Genomic DNA, 27,967 nt, shown 5'->3' with positions numbered 1-27,967 from the left:
CGCGAACGAGCCGTGTCTTTTGACCTAGAGGTGTGACGTTCACGAACGAACCGCGTGTTTTGAACGGAGAATCGATTCGCCCTTGATAATAATTGATAAATGGGTTGTACTTGTATAGCGCTTTTCTACCTTCAAGGTACTCAAAGCACTTTGACACTACTTCCACATTTAACCATTCACACGCACTGATGGAGGGAGCTGCCATGCAAGGCGCCAACCAGCACCCATCAGGAGCAAGGGTGAAGTGTCTTACTCAGGACACAACGGACGTGACGAGGTTGGTATTAGGTGGGATTTGAACCAGGGACCCTCGGGTTGCACACGGCCACTCTACCACTGCGCCACGCCGTCCATCCATCCATCCATTTCTACCGCTTATTCCCTTTATAGCAGGTGTGTAGAACTCAAATACAGAGTGGGCCAAAATTTTAAACGGAACAAAGCCGCGGGCCAAGGTTGAACAAATTAACCTTTTAATAGGGACCCAAACAAGTTTTGCATTAAATATTGAACAAGCAAGGCTTATGTAACTCAAGTGACATGCACAATCCAGTTTCAAATAATCCATCCATCCATTTCCTACCGCTTATTCCCTTTTGGGGTCGCGGGAGGGCGCTGGCGCCTATCTCAGCTACAATCGGGCGGAAGGTGGGGTACACCCTGGACAAGTCGCCACCTCATCGCAGGACCAACACAGATAGACAGACAACATTCACACTCACATTCACACACTAGGGCCAATTTAGTGTTGCCAATCAATCTATCCCCAGGTGCATGTCTTTGGATAATAATAATTAAAAGAATATTAATGGCATACCAAATAAAATTTAAATACAAATGTTATGTCTTTTTAACTATTTGCAATCTTCTGAGGTAAATATAAATTTTTTTCCAAAGGCTAATAATAGATTTGAAAATAAAATAACAACAATGAATGAACCAAACATTCAAGCCTTGAAGTAGCAAGAGAAAATGCATGAAAAAAACGTTAATTATTGGTCAGTTTGCTGGAAGTTTCCCGGAAGAGTTAGTGCTGCAAGGGTTTTTGAGTATTTGTTCTGTTGTGTTACGGTGCGGATGCTCACCCGAAATGTGTTTGTCATTCTTGTTTGGTGTGGGTTCACAGTGTGGCGCATATTTGTAACAGTGCTAAAGTGGTTTATACGGCCACCCTCAGTGTGACCTGTATGGCTGTTGACCAAGTATGCCTTGCATTCACTTGTGCGTGTGTGTAAAAGCCACAAATATTATGTGACACGCTGTTAGTATGGAAGAAAAGCGGACGTGACGACAGGTTGTAGAGAACGCTAAAAGCAGTGCCTTAAATGCACGCCCCCGATATAGTTGTCCAGGTGGAAATCGGTAGAAATTTGGGAGAATGGTTGCCCCGGGAGATTTTCAGAAGGGGCAACTGAACTTCGGGAGTCTATCGGGAAAATTAGGAGGGTTGGCAAGTATGAGTATTAGCGGTGAATGCGGGCCAGATCTAATGCTAAATTGATATTGCCTCAAGGGCCAAATTTAATTACATGGCGGGCCAAATTTGGCCCGCGGGCCAGAGTTTGACACCCATGCTTTATAGGGTTGCGGGGGGGGCGCTGGTGCCTATCTCAGCTACAATCGGGCGGAAGGCGGCGTACACCCTGGACAAGCCGCCATCTCATCGCAGGGCCAACACAGATAGACAGACAACATTCCCACTCACATTCACACACTAGGGCAGGGGTAGGGAACCTATGGCTCGCGAGCCAGATGTGGCTCTTTTAATGACTGCATCTGGCTCTCGGATAAATGTGAAGTGAAGTGAATTATATTTATATAGCGCTTTTTCTCTAGTGACTCAAAGCGCTTTACATAGTGAAACCCAATATCTATTTTTTACATTTAAACCAGTGTGGGTGGCACTGGGAGCAGGTGGGTAAAGTGTCTTGCCCAAGGACACAACGGCAGTGACTAGGATGGCGGAAGCGGGAATGGAACCTGCAACCCTCAAGTTGGTCGCTCTACCAACCGAGCTATACCGCCCCAAATCTGAGCTGACATTGCTTAACATGATAAGTAATGAATAATTCCACTTGTAATAAGTGTTAAAAAATAATGTTCAAAACATAAAACATTTTTCATGCATTTTTAGTCCATCCATCCGTTTAGTACCGCACCTGTTCAAGAAGTCGCGTTAAGAAGTTATTTATTTATTATTGGTTAGTGCGGGGCTTGTCCTCCTGGGGGTTCTTCAGGTCACCAAACACCGACATGAGAGCCCGTTTCAGGGTTACACTATTGTTTTATTTTTCAATAAGTCTCTCAGTTGCTTTCCAGCAATTGTATTTTTCTCTTTCGCTCTCGCTCGCGCTCTGGCTCCAGCACCAACCCCATCTCTGCCCCTTGGCTGCTGCTTATAACAGATTAGATAACAAGGCTCAGGTGGGCCATCTACGCAGCTCTCGCTAATTTCGAGGCCGGTCCTGGCACACCCCAGTTCGCTGCAGGCCCGCTGGCCACACCCCCTCCACAGTTAGCTTCAGAATAACAATGTTGGTACAAAGAATAAGAGACCTATTATACTGTAGAAATGTTGGTCTTATTTAAAAATGCACGCGTTTCGTTGTGTTCAGTGTTAAAAAAAATATTATATGGCTCTTACGGAAATACATTTTAAAATATTTGGCTTTTTGGCTCTCTCCGCCAAAAAGGTTCCCGGCCCCTGCATTAGTGTTGCCAAATAATAACGGAAAAAATTAACAAATTAAAAAAATTGTTTGATAAAAACAGGCTAACTTTGAATCTCAGTAAAACTAAAATAATGCTATTTGGTAAACAGCAGAAAAGAGCATCAGACACAAATACAAATAGACGGAGTAGATATTGAAAGGGTAAAGGAAACCAGATTTTTGGGAGTATTAATAGATGACAAAATGAACTGGAAATCTCATATACAAAACTTACAACATAAGGTGGCAAAAAAACATTTCAATAATGAACAAATGTAAATATGGCCTGGGCCAAAAATCACTTTATATTCTCTACTGCTTGCTAGTGTTACCATATCTGAGTTATTGTGCAGAAATATGGGGAAATAACTACAAATGTGCACTGTGTTACAAAAAAGATAAATTACAATAATACATAATGTTGGATATAGAGAACATACAAACATTTATTTATTGAATAAAAAATATTAAAGCTTGATTATTTGGTAAAATTGCAAACAGCTAAAATGATGTACAAAGCAAATTAAGAATGTACAACAATTCTTCTCAACTAAAGAGGAGAAATATAACCTTAGAGGAAAATCTAATTTAAAACATTTGTATGCACGTACAACACTTAAAACCTTTAGCATATCAGTATGTGGAATTAAATTATGGAATGGATTAAGTAAGGAAATTAAACATTATACCAATATGAGGTAGCGACTTGTCCAGGGTGTACACCGCCTTCCGCCCAATTGTAGCTGAGATAGGCGCCAGCGCCCCCCGCAACCCCGAAAGGGAACAAGCGGTAGAAAATGGATGGATGGATGGATATGATCCAGGCTAAGAGGCTGTTCAAATTAATAGTGCTTACAAAGTACAAAGAGGAAGAATTATGAGAAACACTTTCAACCTGATCGAAAATAAGATATTCTTCATCTCAGTATGTTAATAATGACTGAATTAATTTATTACATATTACAAAACTGTTGTATTACTCATTCACGGATGTCATTTTACTATTTTACTATAAAAAAAAAGGCCAGAAAATTAATGTATATATTGGGAAAGGGGTAGGATGTGAAATTAAATGAAATCGTCTGATGTATTATGTTGTAAGTTTGTTCATGTTTGAAATAAACTAAGAAAGAAAGAAAGAAAGAAAGAAAGAGATGTGACGTTCACGAACGAACCAAATATTTTGAACGGAGAATCGATTCGCCCTTGCAAGTCGTAAGCACAGGAGCCGTTTTTTTATGACAGATACCCGACTGGCAACTGGACCAAACAAGACTTTATTTTAAACTTTTTGAATTTACTTATTGATATAAACATTTTATTCTTACTCTGTGTATTTTTATCTGTATTGTTAAAATGCCACAAACATATTTAGGCTAGGGAGAATTCAAAAGGGAGGTTCGGTCGGTGTGTGCGCGCTCCTCTCGAGCTGTGTTGAAATAGGGGGCGCGTGCACGAGGAGTAGACGTGCCGACACATGGGTAAGCAACCTGTTACAGATGTGGCGTTCGCGAACGAGCCGCGTCTTTTGAACTAGAGATGTGACGTTCACAAACGAACAGAATCTTATGAACTGTTTGATTGATTGATTGATTGATTGAAACTTTTACTAGTAGATTGCACAGTTCAGTATATATTCCATACAATTAACCAAGTAAGTTTTCAAATTGGGGCTTCACGGTGGCAGAGGGGTTAGTGCATCTGCCTCACAGTACGAAGGTCCTGCAGTACTGGGTTCAAATCCAGGCTCGGGATCTTTCTGTGTGGAGTTTGCATGTTCTCCCCGTGAATGCGTGGGTTCTCTCCGGGTACTCCGGCTTCCTCCCACTTCCAAAGACATGCACCTGGGGATAGGTTGATTGGCAACACTAAATGGTCCCTAGTGTGTGAATGTGAGTGTGAATGTTGTCTGTCTGTCTGTGTTGGCCCTGCGATGAGGTGGCGACTTGTCCAGGGTGTACCCCGCCTTCCGCCCGATTGTAGCTGAGATAGGCGCTAGCGCACCCCGCGACCCCAAAAGGGAATAAGCGGTAGAAAATGGATGGATGGATGGATGTCCGCTAACTTTTTGCAACTCAACGCCAAAAAAACGGAAATGCTGATTATCGGTCCTGCTAGACACCGAACTCTATTTAATAATACAACTCTAACATTTGACAACCAAACAATTAAACAAGGCGACACGGTAAAGAATCTGGGTATTATCTTCGACCCAACTCTCTCCTTTGAGGCACACATTAAAAGCGTTACTAAAACGGCCTTCTTTCATCCCCGCAATATTGCTAAAATTCGCTCCATTCTGTCCACTAAAGACGCTGAGATCATTATCCATGCGTTTGTTACGTCTCGCCTCGATTACTGTAACGTATTATTTCCGGGTCTCCCCATGTCTAGCATTAAAAGATTACAGTTGGTACAAAATGCGGCTGCTAGACTTTTGACAAGAACAAGAAAGTTTGATCATATTACGCCTGTACTGGCTCACCTGCACTGGCTTCCTGTGCACTTAAGATGTGACTTTAAGGTTTTACTACTTACGTATAAAATACTACACGGTCTAGCTCCATCCTATATTGCCGATTGTATTGTACCATATGTCCCGGCAAGAAATCTGCGTTCAAAGGACTCCGGCTTATTAGTGATCCCCAAAGCCCAAAAAAAGTCTGCGGGCTGTAGAGCTTTCATTTCGGGCTCCAGTACTCTGGAATGCCCTCCCGGTAAAAGTTCGAGATGCTACCTCAGTAGAAGCATTTAAGTCTCACCTTAAAACTCATTTGTATACTCTAGCCTTTAAATAGACTCCCTTTTTAGACCAGTTGATCTGCCGTTTCTTTTCTTTTTCTTCTATGTCCCACTCTCCTTTGTGGAGGGAGTCCGGTCCGATCCGGTGGCCATGTACTGCTCGCCTGTGTATCGGCTGGGGACATCTCTGCGCTGCTGATCAGCCTCCGCTTGGGATGGTTTCCTGCTGGCTCCGCTGTGAACGGGACTCTCGCTGCTGTGTTGGATCCGCTTTGGACTGGACTCTCGCGACTGTGTTGGATCCATAATGGATTGATCTTTCACAGTAGCATGTTCTCATAGTCATCATTGTCACAGACGTCCCACTGGGTCATTATTGTCACCGATGTCCCACTGGGTGTGAGTTTTCCTTGCCCTTATGTGGGCCTACCGAGGATGTCGTAGTGGTTTGTGCAGCCCTTTGAGACACTAGTGATTTAGGGCTATATAAGTAAACATTGATTGATTGATTGATAAACATTTGCTGAATTTCCCCCAGGGATCAATAAAGTACTTTCTATTCTATTCTATTCTATTCTATTATTCTTACTTGTTATTTGTGTATTTTTATCTGAACTATTAAAATGTTACGAAGTTCTTTAGGGTGGAGCAGGGCTGTCAAACGTACGGCCCGCAGGCCAGGTTTTATCTGGCCCACGGGGTGAGTTTGCTAAGTATAGAAATGAGCAGATATTTTGGGAATTTTAGAGTAGCCCGCCACACAACTTATGTGGCCCGCCAGATCATTTCAAAGGGGTCTGCCACCTCATTTTACGTAACCCGCCAGATCATTTTAGAATAGCCACACTTCACATGATTGCCCGCCAGATCATTTCAAAGTGGTCTGCCACGTCATTTGATGCGGCCCGCCAGATCATTTTAGAGTAGCCCTCTAGTTGATTTTATTTGGCCTGCTACATCATTTTACGTGGCCCACCACGTCATTTTAAGTGACCAAACACGTCATTTTATGTGGCCAGCCAGATCATTTTATATTAGCCCTCCACATCACTTAAGTGACCCGCCAGATCATTGCTAAGTGGTCTGCCACCTAATTTATGTGGCCCGCCAGATAATTTCAAAACTGGCCCGCTATATCACTTGAGTGGCCCACCAGATCATTTGAAAGTGGCCTGCCATATCATTTTAGATGGCCGGCCAGATTGTTTTAATGTTGCCGGCCAGTTGATTTCATTTGGTCTGCCAGATAATTTCAAAGTGGTCTGCAAATGCCAATGAAGTGGCCTGCCAGGCGATTTTATTTGGCCGGTCAGGTAAGTTTAATGCAGCGTGCCACGTCATTTTACATGGCCAGCCAGATTGTTTTAATGTTGCCGGACGGTTGATTTTATTTGGCCCGCCACGTCATTTTATGTTGCCTGTCAGAAAATTGTAATATTGCCTGCCACGTCATTTTACTGTATGTAGCCTACCAGATAATTTCAAAGTGGTCTTCCAATGTCTATAGCAATGATGTGGCCTGCCAGGTGATTTAATTCGGCCCGCCACATCATTTTATGTTGCCCGTCAGATAATTTGAATATTGCCTGCCATATCACTTTATGTGGCAAGCCAGATAATTTTACAAATATATTTAAAAAAAAAAAAAAAAAAAAAAAAAAAAAAAAATATATATATATATATATATATATATATATATATATATATATATATATATATATACTGGGGCTTCACGGTGGCAGAGGGGTTAGTGCGTCTGCCTCACAATACGAAGGTCCTTCAGTCCTGGGTTCAATTCCAGGCTGAGGATCTTTCTGTGTGGAGTTTGCATGTTCTCCCCGTGAATGCGTGGGTTCCCTCCGGGTACTCCGGCTTCCTCCCACTTCCAAAGACATGCACCTGGGGATAGGTTGATTGGCAACACTAAATTGGCCCTAGTGTGTGAATGTGAGTGTGAATGTTGTCTGTCTATCTGTGTTGGCCCTGCGATGAGGTGGCGACTTGTCCAGGGTGTACACCGCCTTCCGCCCGATTGTCGCTGAGATAGGCGCCAGCGTCCCCCGCGACCCCGAAAGGGAATAAGCGGTAGAAAATGGATGGATGGATGGATATATATATATATATATATATATATATATATATATATATATATATATATATATATATATATAATATGTATGACTTTTTTTAACACTTTATTGAGTGGGACCATTTTAGGTCCCTAATAATTTTAGTTTAATTCATTTTTTTTAATGTCATTTCTCGAAAAATAATATTGAAATAAAATCAATGTTGTTGTAAATTTTTGACCTTTTCAAGGCTCCAATTACTTCACAGCAAATATTTCACTTTGATATTTCATATTGTGTATGTTTGCCATGAAAAACAAAGGGTTTCTTTAAAAAAAAAAAAAAAAGGACATAAAAAACAAACCAAAAAAACATAAAAATAATAAAAACGTATAATCGACATGTATAGATCTGGAGTTAATCTACAGAATTAAATGTTGAAAGTAAGACTATATATGTGTATGACTTATTTTTAACACTTGAGTGGGACCCTTTTTGGTCCCTAATAATTTTAGTGTGATTACTTTTTCAAATATCATTGCTCAAAAAATAATAATGTTATGAATGTTTAATGTGCCATAAAAAACAAAGGGTTTCTTTACCAAAAGGCATAAAAAAACAATACAAAAACACGACGAGTTGAGTTTATACCAAAATGGACACATGGATGATACAGCAGAGGATTGGGAGAATGTCATGTGGTCAGATGAAACCAAAATAGAACTTTTTGGTATAAACTCAACTCGTCGTGTTTGGAGGAAGAAGAATGCTGAGTTGCATCCCAAGAACACCACACCTACTGTGAAGCATGGGGCTGGAAACATAATGCTTTGGGGCTGTTTTTCTGCGAAGGGGACAGGACGATTGATCCGTGTTAAGGAAAGAATGAATGGGGCCATGTATCGTGAGATTTTGAGCCAAAACCTCCTTCCATCAATGAGAGCTTTGAATGGTTGACCAAATAATTTAAAAATAAACTCTTTAAAATTCCTACAATGTGAATTCCTGGATTTTTTTTTTCACATTCTGTCTCTCACAGTTGAAGTGTACCTATGATGAAAATTACAGACCTCTGTCATCATTTTAAGTGGGAGAACTCGCACGTCAAATTTTCAACACTTTTATGAGTCAATTTGGATCCCGGATAATTTTAGTGGGATTTTTTTTTTTTTTTTTTTTTACTGTCATTGCTCAAAAAATAATAATGAATCACAGGCAATGTGGAGCAAAAAAAACGCACATTAAAAAAGAGGTTTGTTTTTGGTATTGTTGTTTTTTTTTACAAAAAACGGCATAAAACATCAAACAATATATATATTGACAGACCTTAAATTGATCTATTCCAGAGATTTAAGCGTTAAAGAAAAAATTAAAAGAAAATTGTATTTCTTATGACTGAGACCCTTCTGAGTGCCTAAGAACAAACTTGAAGGTTAAAATATTAATATGTTGTTGGCTTCCTGTGCACTTAAGATGTGACTTTAAGGTTTTACTACTTATGTATAAAATACTACACGGTCTAGCTCCATCCTATCTTGCCGATTGTATTGTACCATATGTCCCGGCAAGAAATCTGCGTTCAAAGGACCCCGGCTTATTACTGATTCCCAAAGCCCAAAAAAAGTCTGCGGGCTATAGAGCGTTTTCATTTCGGGCTCCAGTACTCTGGAATGCCCTCCCAGTAAAAGTTCGAGATGCCACCACAGTAGAAGCATTTAAGTCTCACCTTAAAACTTATTTGTATACTCAAGCCTTTAAATAGACTCCCTTTTTAGACCAGTTGATCTGCCGCTTCTTTTCTTTTTCTCCTATGTCCCACTCTCCCTTGTGGAGGGGGTCCGGTCCGATCCGGTGGCCATGTACTGCTCGCCTGTGTATCGGCTGGGGACATCTCTGCGCTGCTGATCCGCCTCCGCTTGGGATGGTTTCCTGCTGGCTCCGCTGTGAACGGGACTCTCGCTGCTGTGTTGGATCCGCTTTGGACTGGACTCTTGCGACTGTGTTGGATCCATTATGGATTGAACTTTCACAGTATCATGTTAGACCCGCTCGACATCCATTGCTTTCCTCCTCTCCAAGGTTCTCATAGTCATCATTGTCACCGACGTCCCACTGGGTGTGAGTTTTTCCTTGCCCTTATGTGGGCCTACCGAGGATGTCGTATTGGTTTGTGCATCCCTTTGAGACACTAGTGATTTAGGGCTATATAAGTAAACATTGATTGATTGATTGATATTGTTTTAAAAATGAAATATATAAAAATGGCCGCCACATGAATTTATTTTTTCACTGGAAAAAAAATCAGGACACCCGTGGTGGCGTGCAGGTGGTGTGTGTGAGCGCCCCTCACGGTGTCGTGGCGTTGCGAGGCGGCGCCCAGTCGGGGTAGGTGTCCAGGGAGAAGAGAGGAACGCCCCACGTGGTCACAGCCAATAGGACGGCCAGTAGGCCGATCACGTTGGTGCCGAGCCCCGCCTTCACCTGGAACCGCAGGCCGGCGTGGAGGTCAGGATGAAAAGTGACATCATTCATGCGTGTCGCACCCACCATGTCCATCACGTCCAGGTGTCCGTAGGCGAAGACCACGGCGTTGGGCGGATTGGACACCGGCAGCAGGAAGGAGAAAGACGTGCACAGCGTGGCCGGGATGAGAACGTACAGAGGGTTGACCTGGATCGCTTCAGCCTGACCAGCATTCAACAACATCATCAACTAATACTAAAACACTTGCTGACAGACCACCTCTATGGTCAACTTATACTACAAACCCCGTTTCTTTATGAGTTGGGAAATTGTGTTAGATGTAAATATAAACGGAATTTAATGATTTGCAAAAGCTTTTCAACCCATATTCAGTTGAATTCACTATAAAGATAAGATATTTGATGTTCAAACTCATAAACTTGATTTTTTTTTTGCAAATAATAATTAACTTAGAATTTCATGGCTGCAACACATGCCAAAGTAGTTGGGAAAGGGCATGTTCACCACTGTGTTACATCACCTTTTCTTTCAACAACACTCAATAAACGTTTGGGAACTGAGGAAACAAATTTTTGAAGCTTTGAAAGTGGATTTCTTTTCCATTGTTGTTTCATGTAGAGCTTCAGTCGTTCAACAGCGCCACACATTTTCGATGGGAGACAGGTCTGGACTGCAGGTGGGCCAGGAAAGTACCCGCACTATTTTTTTACGAAGCCACGCTGTGGTAACACTTGTCTTGCTGAAATAAGCAGGGGCATCCATGATAACGTTCCTTGGATGACAACATATGTTGTTCCAAAACCTGTATGGACCTTTCAGCATTAATGGTGCCTTAAAAGATGTGTAAGTTACCCATGCCTTAGGCGCTAATGCACCCCCATACTATCACAGATGCTCTCCCGTCCAAAGGCAAAACCCAGTAACTCAATTTTGGTCAAAACTGAACTGATAATAATTTTGGAGTTACTAGCTTTACATTAGTGTATGCGATATTGTAATTTGTTCCGTAAGTAAGCAGCTTTCTTAATTTTGGAGTTACTAGGTAATATGCTTTTACATCAGTGTTTGCGATATTGTAATTTTTCCAAATTACAATATCGCATACACTGATGTAAAGCATATCACCTAGGAACTCCAAAATCATTATCAGCTCAGTTTTGACCAAAATTGAGTTACTGGGTTTTGCCTTTGGACAGGAGTGCTGGCTTTTGAACTTTGCGCCTATAACAATCCGAATGGTTATTTTCCTCTTTGTTCTGGAGGACACCACGTCCTCTGTTTCCAAATATAATTTGAAATGTGGACTCGTCAGACCACAGAACACCTTTCCACTTTGCATCAGTCCATCTTAGGTGAGTTCGGGCCCAGCCAACTGGCATTTCAAAGTATTGTTGATAAATGGGTTTGGCTTTGCATAGTAGAGTTTTAATTTGCACTTACAGATGTGGCAACCACCTTTAGTTACTGACAGTGGTTTTATGAAATGTTCCTGAGCCCATGTGGTGATATCCTTTACACACTGATGTCGGTTTATAATGCAGTACCGCCTGAGGGATCAAAGGTCCGTAAAATCATCGCTTACGTGCAGTGATTTCTCCAGATTCTCTGAACTTTTTGATGATTTTACAGACCGTAGATGGTAAAATCCCTAAATTCCTTGCAATAGCTCGTTGAGAAATGTTGTTCTAAAACTGTTTGTGGTGACCCTCACCCCATCCTTGTTTGTGAATTACTTAGCATTTCATCGAAGCTGCTTTTATACCCAATCATGGCACCCACCTGTTCCCAATTACCCTGCACACCTGTGGGATGTTCTTATAAGTGTTTGATGAGCATTCCTCAACTTTATCAGTATTTACTGCCACCTTTCCCAACTTCTTTGTCACGTGTTGCTGCCATCAAATTCTAAAGTTAATGATTTTCAAAAAAAAAAAAAAAATGTTCATCAGTTTGAACATCAAATATGTTGTCTTTGTAGCATATTCAACTGAATATGGATTGAAAATGATTTGCAAATCATTGTATTCTGTTTATATTTACATCTAACACAATTTCCCAACTCATATGGAAACGGGGTTTGTAGATCACATACTGTATTACACGTATGATCAACTTTTACAATATCCTATACTGTATCACATGTACGCTCAACTAATACTAGATCACATACTGTATCACATATACGGTATGATCAACTTGTACTAGATCACATACTTTATCACATGTATGATCAACTTTCACTAGATTACATACTGATGTATCACATGTATGATCAACCTATACTACATCACATACTGTATCACATGCACGTTCAATTTATACAATATCCTATACTGTATCACATGTATGATCAACTAATACTAGATCACATACTGTATCACTCACCCTATGATGAACCTGTACTGTATTATATATATACTTGTACTTATATGATCAACTTCTACTATATCACATACTGTATAACATGAATGATCAACTTATACTAGATCACATACTACTAGGTCACTTATATGATCAACTTATACTAGATCACATACTACTAGGTCACTTATATGATCAACTTATACTAGATCACATACTGAAAGATCACTTATATGATCAACTAATACTCGATCACATACTGTATAACATGAATGATCAACTTATACTAGATCACATACTATTAGGTCTCTTATATGATCAACTTATACTAGATCACATACTACTAGGTCACTTATATGATCAACTTATACTAGATCACATACTGAAAGATCACTTATATGATCAACTAATACTCGATCACATACTGTATCACATGTATGATCAACCTATACTACATCACAAACTGTATCAAATGCATGAACAACTTATACCAGATCACATACTGATAGACTACTTATATGATCAACATATACTAGATCATATACTGTTTCATATGTATGATCAACTTGTACTAGATCACATACTGATAGATCCCTTATATGATCAACTTCTATTATATAACATACTGTATCATATGTATGATCAACTTATACTAGATCACATACTGATAGATCCCTTATATGATCAACTTCTATTATATCACATACTGTATCATATGTATGATCAACTTATACTAGATCACATACTGTTTCACATGTATGATCAACTTGTACTAGATCACATACTGATAGATCCCTTATATGATCAACTTCTATTATATCACATACTGTATCATATGTATGATCAACTTATACTAGATCACATACTGATAGATCCCTTATATGATCAACTTCTATTATATCACATACTGTCATATGTATGATCAACTTATACTAGATCACATACTGGTATGATCAACTTATACTAGATCACATACTGATAGATCACTTATATGATCAACTTATACTCGATCATATACTGTATCACATATGTATGATCAACTAATACTAGATCACATACTGATAGATCCCTAATATGATCAACTTCTATTATATCACATACTGTATCATATGTATGATCAACTTATACTAGATCAACTTATACTAGATCACATACTGGTATGATCAACTTATACTAGATCACATACTGATAGATCACTTATATGATCAACTTATACTCGATCATATACTGTATCACATATGTATGATCAACTAATACTAGATCACATACTGCAGGGGTCACCAACGTAAGTCGCTCGTAAGGACCAGATGAGTCGCCCGCTGGCCTGTTCTAAAAATAGCTCAAATAGCAGCACTTACCAGTGAGCTGCCCCTATTTTCTTATTTTTTTATTTATTTACTAGCAAGCTGGTCTCGCTTTGCTCAACATTTTTAATTCTAAGAGAGACAAACTCAAATAGAATTTGAAAATCCAAGAAAATATTTTAAAGACTTGGTCTTCACTTGTTTAAAGAAATTCATTTATTTTATTACTTTGCTTCTTATAACGTTCAGAAAGACAATTTTAGAGAAAAAATACAACTTTAAAAATGATTTTAGGATTTTTAAACACATATACCTTTTTATCTTTTAAATTATTTCCTCTTCTTTCCTGACAATCTAAATCAATGTTCAAGTATTTTTATTTTTTATTTTAAAGAATTATAAATACATTTTAATTTAATTCTTCATTTTAGCTTCTGTTTTTTCGAGGAAAAATATTTGTGAAATATGTCTTCAAACTTATTATGATTAAAATAAAAAATAAAAATATTCTGGCAAATCTAAAAAATCTGTAGAATCAAATTTAAGTCTTATTTCAAAGTCTTTTGAATTTCTTTTAAAATTTTTGTTCTGGAAAATCTAGAAGAAATAATGATTTGTCTTTGTTAGAAATATAGCTTGGTCCAATTTGTTATATATTCTAACAAAGTGCAGATTGGATTTTAACCTATTTAAAACATGTCATCAAAATTCTAAAATTAATCTTAATCAGGAAAAATTACAAATGATGTTCCATAAAGGATTTTATTTTTTTCAAAAAGATTCGAATTAGTTAGTTTTTCTATTCATTTTTTTCAGTTGAATTTTGAATTTTAAAGAGTCGAAATTGAAGATAAACTATGTTTCAAAATGTTATTTTAATTTTTTTCCTGTTTTCTCCTCTTTTAAACCGTTCAATTAAGTGTTTTTTTCATCATTTATTCCCTACAAAAAACCTTCCGTAAAAGGAAAAAAAATGTACGACGGAATGACAGACAGAAGTACCCATTTTTTTATATATATGTAGATTTATTTATTAAAGGTAAATTTAGTAAATTGGCTATTTCTGGCCATTTATGTAAGTGTGTATCAAACTGGTAGCCCTTCGCATTAATCAGTACCCAAGAAGTAGCTCTTGGTTTCAAAAAGGTTGGTGACCCCTGACATACTGCATCACATGGAAATACCAACAGTCTGTTCCAGGTTCAAACTGTGGCCACCATGAGACATTGTTGTAATGCGCGCCTCTGTGTGTGTGTGTGTGTGTGTGTGTGTGTGTGTGTGTGTGTGTGTGTGTGTGTGTGTGTGTGTGTGTGTGTGTGTGTGTGTGTGTGTGTGTGTGTGTGTGTGTGTGTGTGTGTGTGTGTGTTTCAGAGCAGAGTGCATCTCATACATTACATTGTTGGCATTAAGGGTAATAAACATCCTCTGGCTTGACTCAGTAATGTCATTTCTGTTGCCTGGTGACTGGACGTCTTCAAAAGTGAGCAGCAGACAACAGTAATAACATGTGTGTGTGTGTGTGTGTGTGTGTGTGTGTGTGTGTGTGTGTGTGTGTGTGTGTGTGTGTGTGTGTGTGTGTGTGTGTGTGTGTGTGTGTGTGTGTGTGTGTGTGTGTGTGTGTGTGGCCCACCAGAGGCGAGAGGATGGGGAGGAAGATGGTGATAGTGGTGGCATTGCTGGCCAGCTCCGTTACTGTGGTGACGATGATGCAAGCCACGGCGACGGTTGCCAACACGGGGAGGCTGCCCAGCGGCGAGAGCAGCTCGGCGACCCATCGAGACAATCCTGACTCCTGCACGCACGGGGACATCGAGCACGCCGATGAGGTACACACTTCTACTGGACACTTCATTAGGTACACCGTAATACACGCCTACTGGACTCCTCATTAGGTACACCATAATGCCCTTCTACTGAACACTTCATTAGGTACACCGTAATGCATTATTACTGGACATTTCAATCAATCAATCAATGTTTACTTATATAGCCCTAAATCACTAGTGTCTCAAAGGGCTGCACAAACCACTACGACATCCTCGGTAGGCCCACATTTCATTAGGTACACCATAATGCGGGCTTCACGGTGGCAGAGGGGTTAGTGCGCCTGCCTCACAATACGAAGGTCCTGCAGTCCTGGGCTCAAATCCAGGCTCGGGATCTTTCTGTGTGGAGTTTGCATGTTCTCCCCGTGAATGCGTGGGTTCCCTCCGGGTACTCCGGCTTCCTCCCACTTCCAAAGACATGCACCTGGGGATAGGTTGATTGGCAACACTAAATTGGCTCAGGTGTATGAATGTGAATGTGAATGTTGTTTGTCTATCTGTATTGGCCCTGTGATGAGGTGGCGACTTGTCCAGGGTGTACCCCGCCTTCCGCCCGATTGTAGCTGAGATAGGCGCCAGCGCCCGCCGCGACTCCAAAAGGGAATAAGCGGTAGAAAATGGATGGGGATGGACACCATAATGCCCTTCTACTGGACACTTCATTAGGTACACCATAATACACTTCTACTGGACACTTCATTAGGTACACCATAATGCACTTCTACTGGACACTTCACTAGGTACAACATAATGCCCTTCTACTGGACACTTCATTAGGTACACCATAGTACACTTCTACTGGACACTTCATTAGGTACAACATAATGCCCTTCTACTGGACACTTCATTAGGTACACCATAATACACTTCTACTGGACACTTCATTAGGTACTACATAATGCCCTTCTACTGGACACTTCATTAGGTACTCCATAATGCACTACTACTGTACGTTTCATTAGGTACACCATAAGGCACTTCTACTGGACACTTCATTAGGTACACCATAATGTACTTTTACTGGACACTTCATTAGATACACTATAATGCACTACTTCTGGACACTTCATTAGGTACACTATAATGCACTACTTCTGGACACTTCATTAGGTACACCATAATGCACTACTTCTGGACACTTCATTAGGTACACCATAATGCACTACTACTGGACACTTCATTAGGTACACCATAATGCCCTTCTACTGGACACTTCATTAGGTACACCATAATGCCCTTCTACTGGACACTTCATTAGGTACACCATAATGCACTTATGCCGGACACTTCATTAGGTACACCATAATGCCCTTCTACTGGACACTTCATCAGGTACACCATAATGCTCTTCTACTGGACACTTCATTAGGTACACCATAATGCCCTTCTGCTGGACACTTCATTAGGTACACCATAATGCACTACTACTGGACACTTCATTAGGTACACTATAATGCCCTTCTACTGGACACTTCATTAGGTACACCATAATGCCCTTCTACTGGACACTTCATTAGGTACACCATAATGTAATTTTAATGGACACTTCATTAGGTACACCATAATGCCCTTCTACTGGACACTTCATTAGGTACACTATAATGCACTACTTCTGGACACTTCATTAGGTACACCATAATGCACTTCTACTGGACACTTCATTGGGTACACCATAATGCCCTTCTACTGGACACTTCATTAGGTACACCACAATGCCCTTCTACTGGACACTTCATTAGGTACACCATAATGCACTTATGCCGGACACTTCATTAGGTACACCATAATGCCCTTCTACTGGACACTTCATTAGGTACACTATAATGCCCTTCTACTGGACACTTCATTAGGTAGACTATAATGCCCTTCTGCTGGACACTTCATTAGGTACACCATAATGCCCTTCTGCCTGACACTTCATTAGGTACACCATAATGCCCTTCTACTGGACACTTCATTAGGTACACCATAAGGCACTTTTACTGGACACTTCATTAGGTACACCATAATGCCCTTCTGCTGGACACTTCATTAGGTACACCATAATACACTTCTACTGGACGCTTCATTAGGTACACCATAATGCCCTTCTACTGGACACTTCATTAGGTACACCATAATGCCCTTCTATTGGACGCTTCATTATGTACACCATAATGCCCTTCTGCTAGACACTTCATTAGGTACACTATAATGCACTACTGCTGGACACTTCATTAGGTACACCATACTGGACTTCTACTGGACACTTCATTAGGTACAGCATAATGCACTTCTACTGGACACTTCATTAGGAACACTATAATGCATACTACTGGACACTTCATTAGCTACACCATAATGCAATTCTACTGGACACTTCATTAGGTACACCATAAGGCACTTCTACTGGACACTTCATTAGGTACACCACAATGCCCCGCTACTGGACACTTCATTAGGTACACCATAATGCAATTCTACTGGACACTTCATTAGGTACACCATAAGGCACTTCTACTGGACACTTCATTAGGTACACCACAATGCCCCGCTACTGGACACTTCATTAGGTACACCATAATGCAATTCTACTGTACGTTTCATTAGGTACACCATAAGGCACTTTTACTGGACACTTCATTAAGTACACCACAATGCCCCGCTACTGGACACTTCATTAGGTACACCATAATGCAATTCTACTGGACACTTCATTAGGTACACCATAATGCATTACTATTGGACACTTCATTAAGTACACCATAATGCTCTTCTACTGGAAACTTCATTAGGTACACCATAATGTGGTGGGCCAATTAAAATGATGTGGCGGGCTAGATCTGGCTCCCGGGCCATGACTTTGACAGCTGTGCCAGACCAGAGATGTTGAAAGTGGGGGCCGTGGGGCCATTTTTGGCACACAGCTCCTTTTTGATTGGCCCCTTCACACTGTAAAACGTGACATTGCACCAAAATAGGCAACACTTTGTTTTTAATGTTAGCCAGTGTCAGAAGTGTTAGCGCAGGGCTACTCAACTGGCGGCCCGGGGGCCAAATCCAGCCCAGGAATGACACCATACTGGCCCCTGAGTTCAGTTCAAAGCGCGGGAGACAAACTTAAGTGCAGCAAATGCCTAAAACACTGGAGTGGTCCTGTTGTAGAGGAGAACTTGGACCATATAAAACATATTGGCAGACATTTAAATCTTGCTAGCAAACAGAACCAAAATTGAGATTTTCATTACTGAGGGGTTCCTCATGGCACCCATTTAAGTGAGATGTGTTTTTCATCATGTGACTTCTGTAACGAAGGTGTTGGTGTAGCTCCTTTACTTCATACGGAGTAAAGCATGTTTCCCAGCATGCATTTTAGTGGATTTTAATTAATTTAATTTAAATTATGTGTTGTAATAGGACTTTAAAAAAAAAAAAAAAAACTTCCACAATGTTCAATGAGCAGGTTTTGGTATTCGTGACTGAGTGTGTTGACTACGTGGTTGAGTGGGAAAGGTTGTTTGGATTGGGTCATATAAGTAAATTCATGGTCATTGACCTGATTTACTAATGTTGTCCACAAGATGGCGGGAAATTTGCAGCAACTTGACAGTCAGATGTTTAAAATTAGGTTGGAGGACACCCCTGGTCTAAAGCACACTTGTTATAAAAAACAAAAAAACTTCTGTCTATCTTTGATTAATCTCGATTAATTACAAGTTAACTACGAACAAAATGCATTATTTAAATCAGGCTTTTTTACTGATCGTGTTAAACTCTTTTTAGGTTTTTAATTTTTCATTTGTTCATTGTGTTTCTTTCTATTTTATTTATACCTATTAGTCTCTTATATTACGCTTTTATTTATTCATTAATGTATTATTAGTATACTTTATTTTTATTTTATTTTTATTTTTTTTACCTATATTATATAATATTTTTTTTATACTGTATTTAGAAGACGTTCATTCCAAGTGCAGTAGATTGGACACTCCTGGTCTAAAGCACGTTTATTAAAAATAAAAAAGTTATATTCATCTTCGATTAATCATGATTAATTACAAGGTAACTACAAAAAAATGCATTTTTTAATTAGGCTTTTTACTGATCCTGTTAAACACTTCTTCTGTTATTAATTTTTTTAATCAAATTTTATTATGATATTTTCAATTTTATTTATACCAATTATTACTACTATTATTCTCTCAATTTTATCTTTATCTAATTAATTCATGAATTCTTTATGTCCTTTTAAAAAAAATTTTTTTACATATATTTTATATGTTTCATACTATTTTTAGAAGACGTTAATTCCAAGTGCCGTAAATTGGACACCCCTGGTCTGAAGAACGTTTATTAAAATCAAAAAAACTATATCCATCTTTGATTAATCATGATTAATTACGAGTTAACTACAAACAAAATGCATTTTGTGAATCAGTCTTTATACTGAACCTGTTAAACATTTCTTAATTATTTTTTAAAATTTTTTTGTAATGCTATTTTCAATGTTAATTATACAAATTATTAATACTGTCATACGCTCAACATTATGTTTTAATTAATGAATTAATATATTATTTGTAATGTTTATTTCTCTCTCTCTCATATATATATATATATATATATATATATATATATATATATATATATATAATGACATGTTTCATACTATTTTTAGAAGGCGTTAATTCCAACTACAAACCAAAAGCAATGTATTTAAAAAAAAATTCAATTTAATTAATTTTTTTAATCAGGCTTTCTACGAATCATGTCAAATTCTTCTTGAATCTTCTCCCCAGCCTTAGTATTGCTACAGTTTGTATTTACTCTTTTGCATAAAACACTTTTTTTATTGGATTGATTTTAAGCATCTTTAATGTCCAAAGTGTATCCAAGCGGCCTCCATCTTTTCTCACGTAGACGTCCCGAGCATTGCAGGCCATTTTTAGGTGCGCCTCATGGAGGCAAACATGTCTGCTTGACTGTTCCTCTCATGAATATTCAAATGAGGCTTAAGACGCTAAAACACGTCGAACAGGTTCTGGCAGACAGGGCAGGTTTGAAGTGAATAAACGTCCTGCTCAGACGTGTGTGGCAACTTTGTCTCCCTCTAGTGCAGGAATGTCGAACTGTTTTTTTTAATTTTCGTTTTAACACTGTAGCCCAGTGGTCCCCGCTTAATAATTTGTCCCGCGGCCCGGGGGGGGGGGGGGGGGGGGAATCCTTTTTATTTTTTATTTTTTTTTCTTTGTCATGAAAAAGGGACATTTTTGTCATGAAAAAGGGGCGTTTTTGTCATAAAAAAGGGAGTTTTTTGTGGTTGGTGCACTAATTGTAAGTGTATATTGTGTTTTTTATGTTGATTTAAAAAAACAAAACAAAAAATATTTTTTATTTTTTATTTTATTTTATTTTTTTTTTAAGTAAAAATAAATAAAAAATTATTCTGCGGCCCGGTGGTTGGGGACCACTGCTATAGCCAACAACTGATGAAATTGCCCAATTCTTTTACTATTAGTCATATTTTTCAAGTACACTTTAAAAAGAATAACCGTATTTAAATTCAATTAGATTCAATTCAATTCCATTTATTTACATTTAATTTAATTTAATTTAATTAATTTAATTCAATTGTATGTCATTTAATTGTAATTGTAATTTAAATTTTAATTTCAATTCACTTTTAATTTAATTTTAGATACATTTTAATTTAATTGTATTTCATTTTAATTTTTTTTAATTTTATTTTAGTTTAATTTCATTTAAATTAAAATTAAAATTTAAATGTTATTTTATTTTATTAATTTGAATTCAATTTTAATTCAGTTTTAATTAATTTTAATTTAATTTTAATTTAAATTTTAATTTAAATTTTAATTTAATTTTAATTTTAATTTAATTTTAATTTAATTTTAATTTAATTTTAATTTAATTTTAATTTAATTTTAATTTAATTTTAATTTAATTTTAATTTAATTTTAATTTAACTTCCATCCATCCATCCATCCATTGTCTATCACTTTTTCCCTTTGGGATCGCGGGGGGCGCTGGCACCTATCTCAGCTACAATCGGGTGGAAGGCGGGATACACCCTGTACAAGTCGCCACCTCATCGCAGGGCTAATTTAACTTCAATCTATAATAAAACAACCGGCAAGTCCACTTTTTTTTTTTATTCTGGCGACAAAGCTGACAGTTTTTTTGTTGTTGTTTTTTATTCAACCATAAAAAAGTGGTACCGATTTTCCATTTATACTAATACATCGTAACAACACCTTAGTTTTTAGTTTTGCCGTAAAAAAAAAAATGGTACAGTTTTTATTTTTTTTACAGTGATATGGTGTCAAAAAACAACATATTTCTTTTACTGAATCGTACAATTTGATGGTTAAGTTGCTTTGAATACATACGTCAACCAGATACTTAGTTGGTTTTTTTTTATTTCAACAAACAAAAGTGTTTGGAAAGTATGACAACATATATTATTTGCTGAAATATTGGATCACATTAAAGCTGTCATGTATTTATATTTATTATTATTATTTATTCTTCCATTTTATTTTTGTATTTGTATTTATCAAGATATATTATTTCCAGGCCTTTGAAGGCCATTTAAAATAACTCAGCGGGCCAGATCTGGGCCCTAAATTTGACACCTGTGATCTGGACCAGTGGCACCAAAGTAGCACTTTAGAAAACACCTGGCTCTCCAAACGCCATCCTAAAGGCCGACATTAAGACACAGTAGCCTAGTAGGCCTAAGTATTCATTAAAAACAAGACCGAGGTTTTATTTCACAAGTATATTTCATGATTTTGGCCCCACAGTTTGAACAGTAACACTGTGTTTGAATAAAGGAAAATAAAACACTGTGAATTACATTTATATAGCGCTTTTCTCTACTGACTTTACATAGTGAAACCCAATATCTAAGTTACATTTCAACCAGTGTGGGTGGCACTGGGAGCAGGTGGGTAAAGTGTCTTGCCCAAGGACACAACGGCAGTAACTAGGATGGCGGAAGCGGGAATCGAACCTGGAACCCTCAAGTTGCTGGCACGGTCACTCTACCAACCGAGCTATATTGAGTATGTGAAATGTCTACATTGTTTACTTCCGTGACAACCTCTTTAAAGTTTTGTAATCAATAAAAAAATGCGCCAAACATGGATACGTGTGGAGTGTTTTGCATTTTCCCATCATGCATTGCAATGGATTTAAATGGCTGTAATTATATTCTTTTTTTTAATAGTTTTTGGAGGTTTTTTTTTTTTAAAACATCTTTAAAGTTAGTTACATTTTTTTTTTTGCACCATGACTAGGGGAGGTTGTTTGAATGGAGTAATATAAGGACTTTCAAGGGTTATTGATTTGATTTTCTCACATTGTCCACAAGATGGCAGCAAATATTCTAAACTATTTAGAATTAAATTAAATGGCAGTTTGGACACCCCTGCTCTCGTGGAAGTACTTTACTTGCACACACCAAAGTGACTAAAAGGTAAACAAAGTATCTCACCTTCGTACCCTCAGCCAGAGCGAAGCCTCCTCCCACCAGCAGGGCCACTTTCCAAGGCATAGAGGTCTGGAAGTCCTCCCAGGAGATCATGGTCTCTGCACGGAGAACAACATCGTTTCGTGTCCTTCCTAAAAGAGCCGTGTCGTGCGTCACCGTAGCTGCGCGAGGGTCCGTAGGCCGGCACCAGGAAGAAGACGAGTCCCAGGAGAAGCGCCACGGTGGCGTCGGTGACGTAGTCGGCATGACTTGGCGACAGAAAGATAAGAGTCCGTCAAGTGAAAGACGGCGACATGATGCGTGCCAACTCACTGAGAGAAGAAAGAAGACCAGCCTGGAATGAAGCCTGGGGATCTGGTCAACCACAGCAGGACCATCAGCACAAAGACCACCACAGTGAACGCCTCCTGGTAGCTGCCAATCGACACCCCAATGATCACATGACGCATGCGAAGAAGAGATGCACCAATCAGAACATGACCACATGAATGGATGAAAGTCAAGTGCCAAGTGGTGTGACCTGGAAGTGCACAGCTACAAAATCAGTGAAAAAAGTTAGCATAATAAAGTTAGCATGCTAACAGTTAGCATGCGTCCAATTGCAATTTACATGACTCTGGGGTAAAAGGCCACAGAATTAGCCTGAAAAAGTTAGCCTGCTAACAGTTAACACGTGTCCAGTTAGCAATTTGTTGGACTCTGAGGTGAACGGCCACAAAATTTGACAAAAAAAGTTGGCAATGCTAACAGTTAGCATGTGTCCAGTAGCTTTTTATTTGACTCTGAGGTGAACGGCCACAGAATTAGCCTGAAAAAGTTAGCATGCTAACAGTTAGCATGTGTCCAGTAGCTTTTTATTTGACTCTAAGGTGATCCTCCACAGAATTAGCCTGAAAAAGTTAGCATGCTAACAGTTAACATGTGTCCAGTAGCAATTTGTTCGACTCTGAGGTGAACGGCCACAAAATTTGACAAAAAAAGTTGGCAATGCTAACAGTTAGCATGTGTCCAGTAGCTTTTTATTTGACTCTGAGGTGAACGGCCACAGAATTAGCCTGAAAAAGTTAGCATGCTAACAGTTAGCATGTGTCCAGTAGCTTTTTATTTGACTCTAAGGTGATCCTCCACAGAATTAGCCTGAAAAAGTTAGCAGGCTAACAGTTAACATGTGTCCAGTAGCAATTTGTTCGATTCTAAAGTGAACAGCCACAAAATTTGACAAAAAAGTTGGCAATGCTAACAGTTAGCATGTGTCCAGTAGCTTTTTATTTGACTCTAGGGTGAACGCCCACAGAATTAGCCTGAAAAAGTTAGCATGCTAACAGTTAACATATGTCCAGTAGCAATTTGTTCGACTCTGAGGTAACGGCCACAAAATTTGACAAAAAAGTTAGCATGCTAACAGTGAACATGTGTCCAGTAGCAATTTGTTGGAGTCTGAAGTGAACGGCCACAAAATTTGACAAAAAAGTTGGCAATGCTAACAGTTAGCATGTGTCCAGTAGCAATCTGTTGGACTCTGAGGGAAGCAACTACAAAATTAGTCAAGAAAGTTAGCATGCCAACAGTTAGATTGAGTCCAGTAGTTTTTTTTTTTATTTGACTCATAGGTGAACGGCCACAAAATTTGCCAAAACTGTTTGCATGCTAACAGTTAGCTTATGTCCAGTAGGAATTAATTAAACTCTGAAAGGAACAACTACATTATTAGCCCAAAATGTTAGCATGCTAACAGTTAGCATGTGTCCAGTAGCAATTTGTTCGACTCTGAGGTGAACGGCCACAAGTTTTGACAAAAAAGTTGGCAATGCTAACAGTTAGCATGTGTCCAGTAGCTTTTTATTTTACTCTGAGGTGAACGGCCACAGAATTAGCCTGAAAAATTTAGCATGCTAACAGTTAACATGTGTCCAGTAGCAATTTGTTCCACTCTGAGGTGAACGGCCACAAAATTTGACCAAAAAGTTGGCAATGCTAACAGTTAGTTTGTGTCCAGTAGCAATTTGTTTGACTCTGAGAGAAGCAACTACAAAATTAGTCAAGTTAGCATGCCAACACTTAGCTTGAGTCCAGTAGCTTTTTATTTGACTCTGAGGTGAACGGCCACAAAATTAGCCAAAAGAGTTAGCATGCTAACAGTTAGCATGTGTCCAGTAGCAATTGATTAAACTCTGAAAGGAACAACCACATTATTAGCCCAAAAAGTTAGCATGCTAACAGTTAACATGTGTCCAGTAGCAATTTGTTCCACTCTGAGGTGAACGGCCACAAAATTTGACAAAAAAGTTGGCAATGCGAACAGTTAGCATGTGTCCAGTAGCAATATGTTTGACTCTGAGGGAAGCAACTACAAAATTAGTCAAGAAAGTTAGCATGCCAACAGTTAGCTTGAGTCCAGTAGTTTTTTATTTGACTCTGAGGTGAACGGCCAAAAAATTAGACAAAAGAGTTAGCATGCGTCCAGTAGCAATTAATTCAACTCTGAAAGGAACAACTACATTATTAGCCCCAAAAGTTAGCATGCTAACAGTTAACATGTGTCCAGTAGCAATTTGTTCCACTCTGAGGTGAAAGGCCACAAAATTTGACAAAAAAGTTGGCAATGCTAACAGTTAGCATGTGTCCAATGGCAATTGTTTGACTCTGAGGGAAGCAACTACAAAATTAGTCAATAAAGTTAGCATGCCAACAGTTAGCATGTGTCCAGTAGCATTTTATTCGACTCTGAGGTGACCGGCCTAAAAATTTGCCCCAAAAGTTGGCACGCTAGCAGTTAGCATGTGTCCAGTAGCAATTCAGTCGACTCTGAGGTGAACGGCCACAAAATTAGTTAAAAAAGTTGGCATGCTAACAGCTAGCATGTTTCCAGTAGCCATTTGTTTGACTCTGAGGGAAACAGCTAAAATATTTGCCAAAAAAGTTTGCATGCCTACAGTTAGCATGGGTCCAGTACTAATGTATATACCTCTGAGGTGAACAGCTACAAAGTTAGCTTGTTCAAGTTGGCATCATAACAGTTAGCATGCGTCCAGTTGCAATTTATATGACTCTCAGGTGAAAGGCCACAAACTTAGTCAAAAAAATTGGCAATGCGAACAGTTAGCATGTCTCTAGTGGCAAATTACGACTCTGAGGTGTACAGCTATAAAATTTGCTAAAAAAAAAAAAGTTAGCATGCTAACAGTCAGCATGTGTCCAGTAGCAATTTTTTGACTCTATGGTGGGCGACCAAAAAATTTGCTAAAAAAAAAAAAAGAAAAAAAAAAAGAAGCTAGCATGCTAACATTAACATGCTAACACTTAGCATGCGTCAACTACCACATTTTATGAATGTATGAATGATAACAAGAATGGATAAACAATTCATGAAATCAAAAGTTGACGACATGAATGGATGCAGTAACGATCACTACTATGAATAAAAAATACTCATGGCATGAATGAATGACTAATTAAAGACATGCACAAACGTTTGCTTGATTTATGAATGAAAAACTGATAAGATGTATGAATGAATGAATGAAAGATTGATATACTATATGTGCGAAAATATGACTGAATGTTCAAATGAATTGCCTAAGGTCGGTGATTTCTGATTAATGACATGAACTGATTAATGTTTGATTAACTTATGGACGGATGAATGATCAAACTAATCATAGGTGACAATGAATGAATGTATGACGACTTGAACAGATTTGTTCGATGATATGAATTGATAAATGAATAATGCATAGTGTGAATGTATGAGCAATATATCGTACTGTATATTCGACTGGATGAATGAATGACTGATGACATGAACAGAAAAACAGTCATTCAACTTTATAAAAATCATACAGAATATATATTATAATGAATTAATTAATTGTTGGTTGATATGCTATATGTATGAATGAATAAATGAGTGAATGACTTATTGCATCAACTGAATGGATTAATGATTGGTTGATGATGAATGAATAAATGTTTGACAACATGAACAGACAAATGGTTTTTGTTGGTGTATGAATGAATGAATTAATCCATCAATCACTCAAAGAGTACTTGTTATTTACTGCAATGGAAAAATGATAACATTAATGGTTAAATGAATACATGAATAATAAGTCAAGGAAGCATCAAATACATTAACCGTATTAGTGAATGGATGAACGAATGTTTATTGCAGTATGAATGAATTAATCAATCAAGGATTACTTACTATTAACTGCAATGAAAAAATGATAACATGAATGGTTAAATGAATACATGAATAATAAGTCAAGGAAGGATCAAATACATTAACTATATTTGTGAATTAATGAATGTTTATTGATGTATGAGTGAATGAATCAATCAAAAATTACTTATGTACTGCAATGAAAAAATGATAACATGAATGGTTAAATGAATACATGAATAATAAATCAAGGAATGATTTCATAAATTAACCATATCAGTGAATGAATGAATATTTATTGATGTATGCGTGAATGAATCAATCAAAGATGACTTATTACTTACTGCAATGAAAAAATGATAACATGAATGGTTAGATGAATACATGAATAATAAATTAAGGAATGATTTGACAAATTAACCATATTAGTGAATGAATGAATATTTATTGATGTATGAGTGAATGAATCGATGCAAGATGACTTATTACTTACTGCAATGAAAAAATGATAACATGAATGGTTAAATGAATACATGAATAATGAATCAAGGAATTATTCCATAAATTAACCATATTAGTGAATGAATGAATGTTTACTGATGTATGAGTGAATGAATCAATCAAAGACTACTTATTATTTACTGCAATGAAAAAATGATAAGATGAATGGTTAAATTAATACATGAATAATGAATCAAGGAATGATTCCATAAATTAACCATATTAGTGAATGAATGAATATTTATTGATGTATGAGTGAATTAATCAATCAAAGATTATTTACTTACTGCAATGAAAAAATGATAACATGAA

At 38.1% G+C, this 27,967-nt stretch overlaps 1 protein-coding gene across 1 annotated transcript in view; it reads right to left on the bottom strand.

The window, feature by feature from the left end:
- Positions 1-9,819: 9,819 nt before the first annotated feature.
- slc13a1 (solute carrier family 13 member 1) overlaps positions 9,820-27,967 on the bottom strand; it is a 28,506-nt gene continuing 10,358 nt past the window's right edge. Inside the window, exons 9-14 of the mRNA XM_061893660.1 lie at positions 23,305-23,406; positions 23,149-23,240; positions 22,996-23,090; positions 15,302-15,463; positions 10,070-10,207; positions 9,820-10,003 (exon numbers count right to left, since the gene is read on the bottom strand). Coding sequence (XP_061749644.1) covers positions 9,869-10,003; positions 10,070-10,207; positions 15,302-15,463; positions 22,996-23,090; positions 23,149-23,240; positions 23,305-23,406 — 724 coding nt within the window. The 3' untranslated portion in view covers positions 9,820-9,868. The remainder of the gene's footprint in view (positions 10,004-10,069; positions 10,208-15,301; positions 15,464-22,995; positions 23,091-23,148; positions 23,241-23,304; positions 23,407-27,967) is intronic.

The sequence above is a fragment of the Nerophis ophidion genome, linkage group LG03, assembly GCF_033978795.1.
Source record: "Nerophis ophidion isolate RoL-2023_Sa linkage group LG03, RoL_Noph_v1.0, whole genome shotgun sequence".
NCBI lineage: Eukaryota > Metazoa > Chordata > Actinopteri > Syngnathiformes > Syngnathidae > Nerophis > Nerophis ophidion.
The sequence above is the reverse complement of the archived record's forward strand: the minus strand, read 5'-3'. Positions and strand labels throughout refer to the sequence as shown.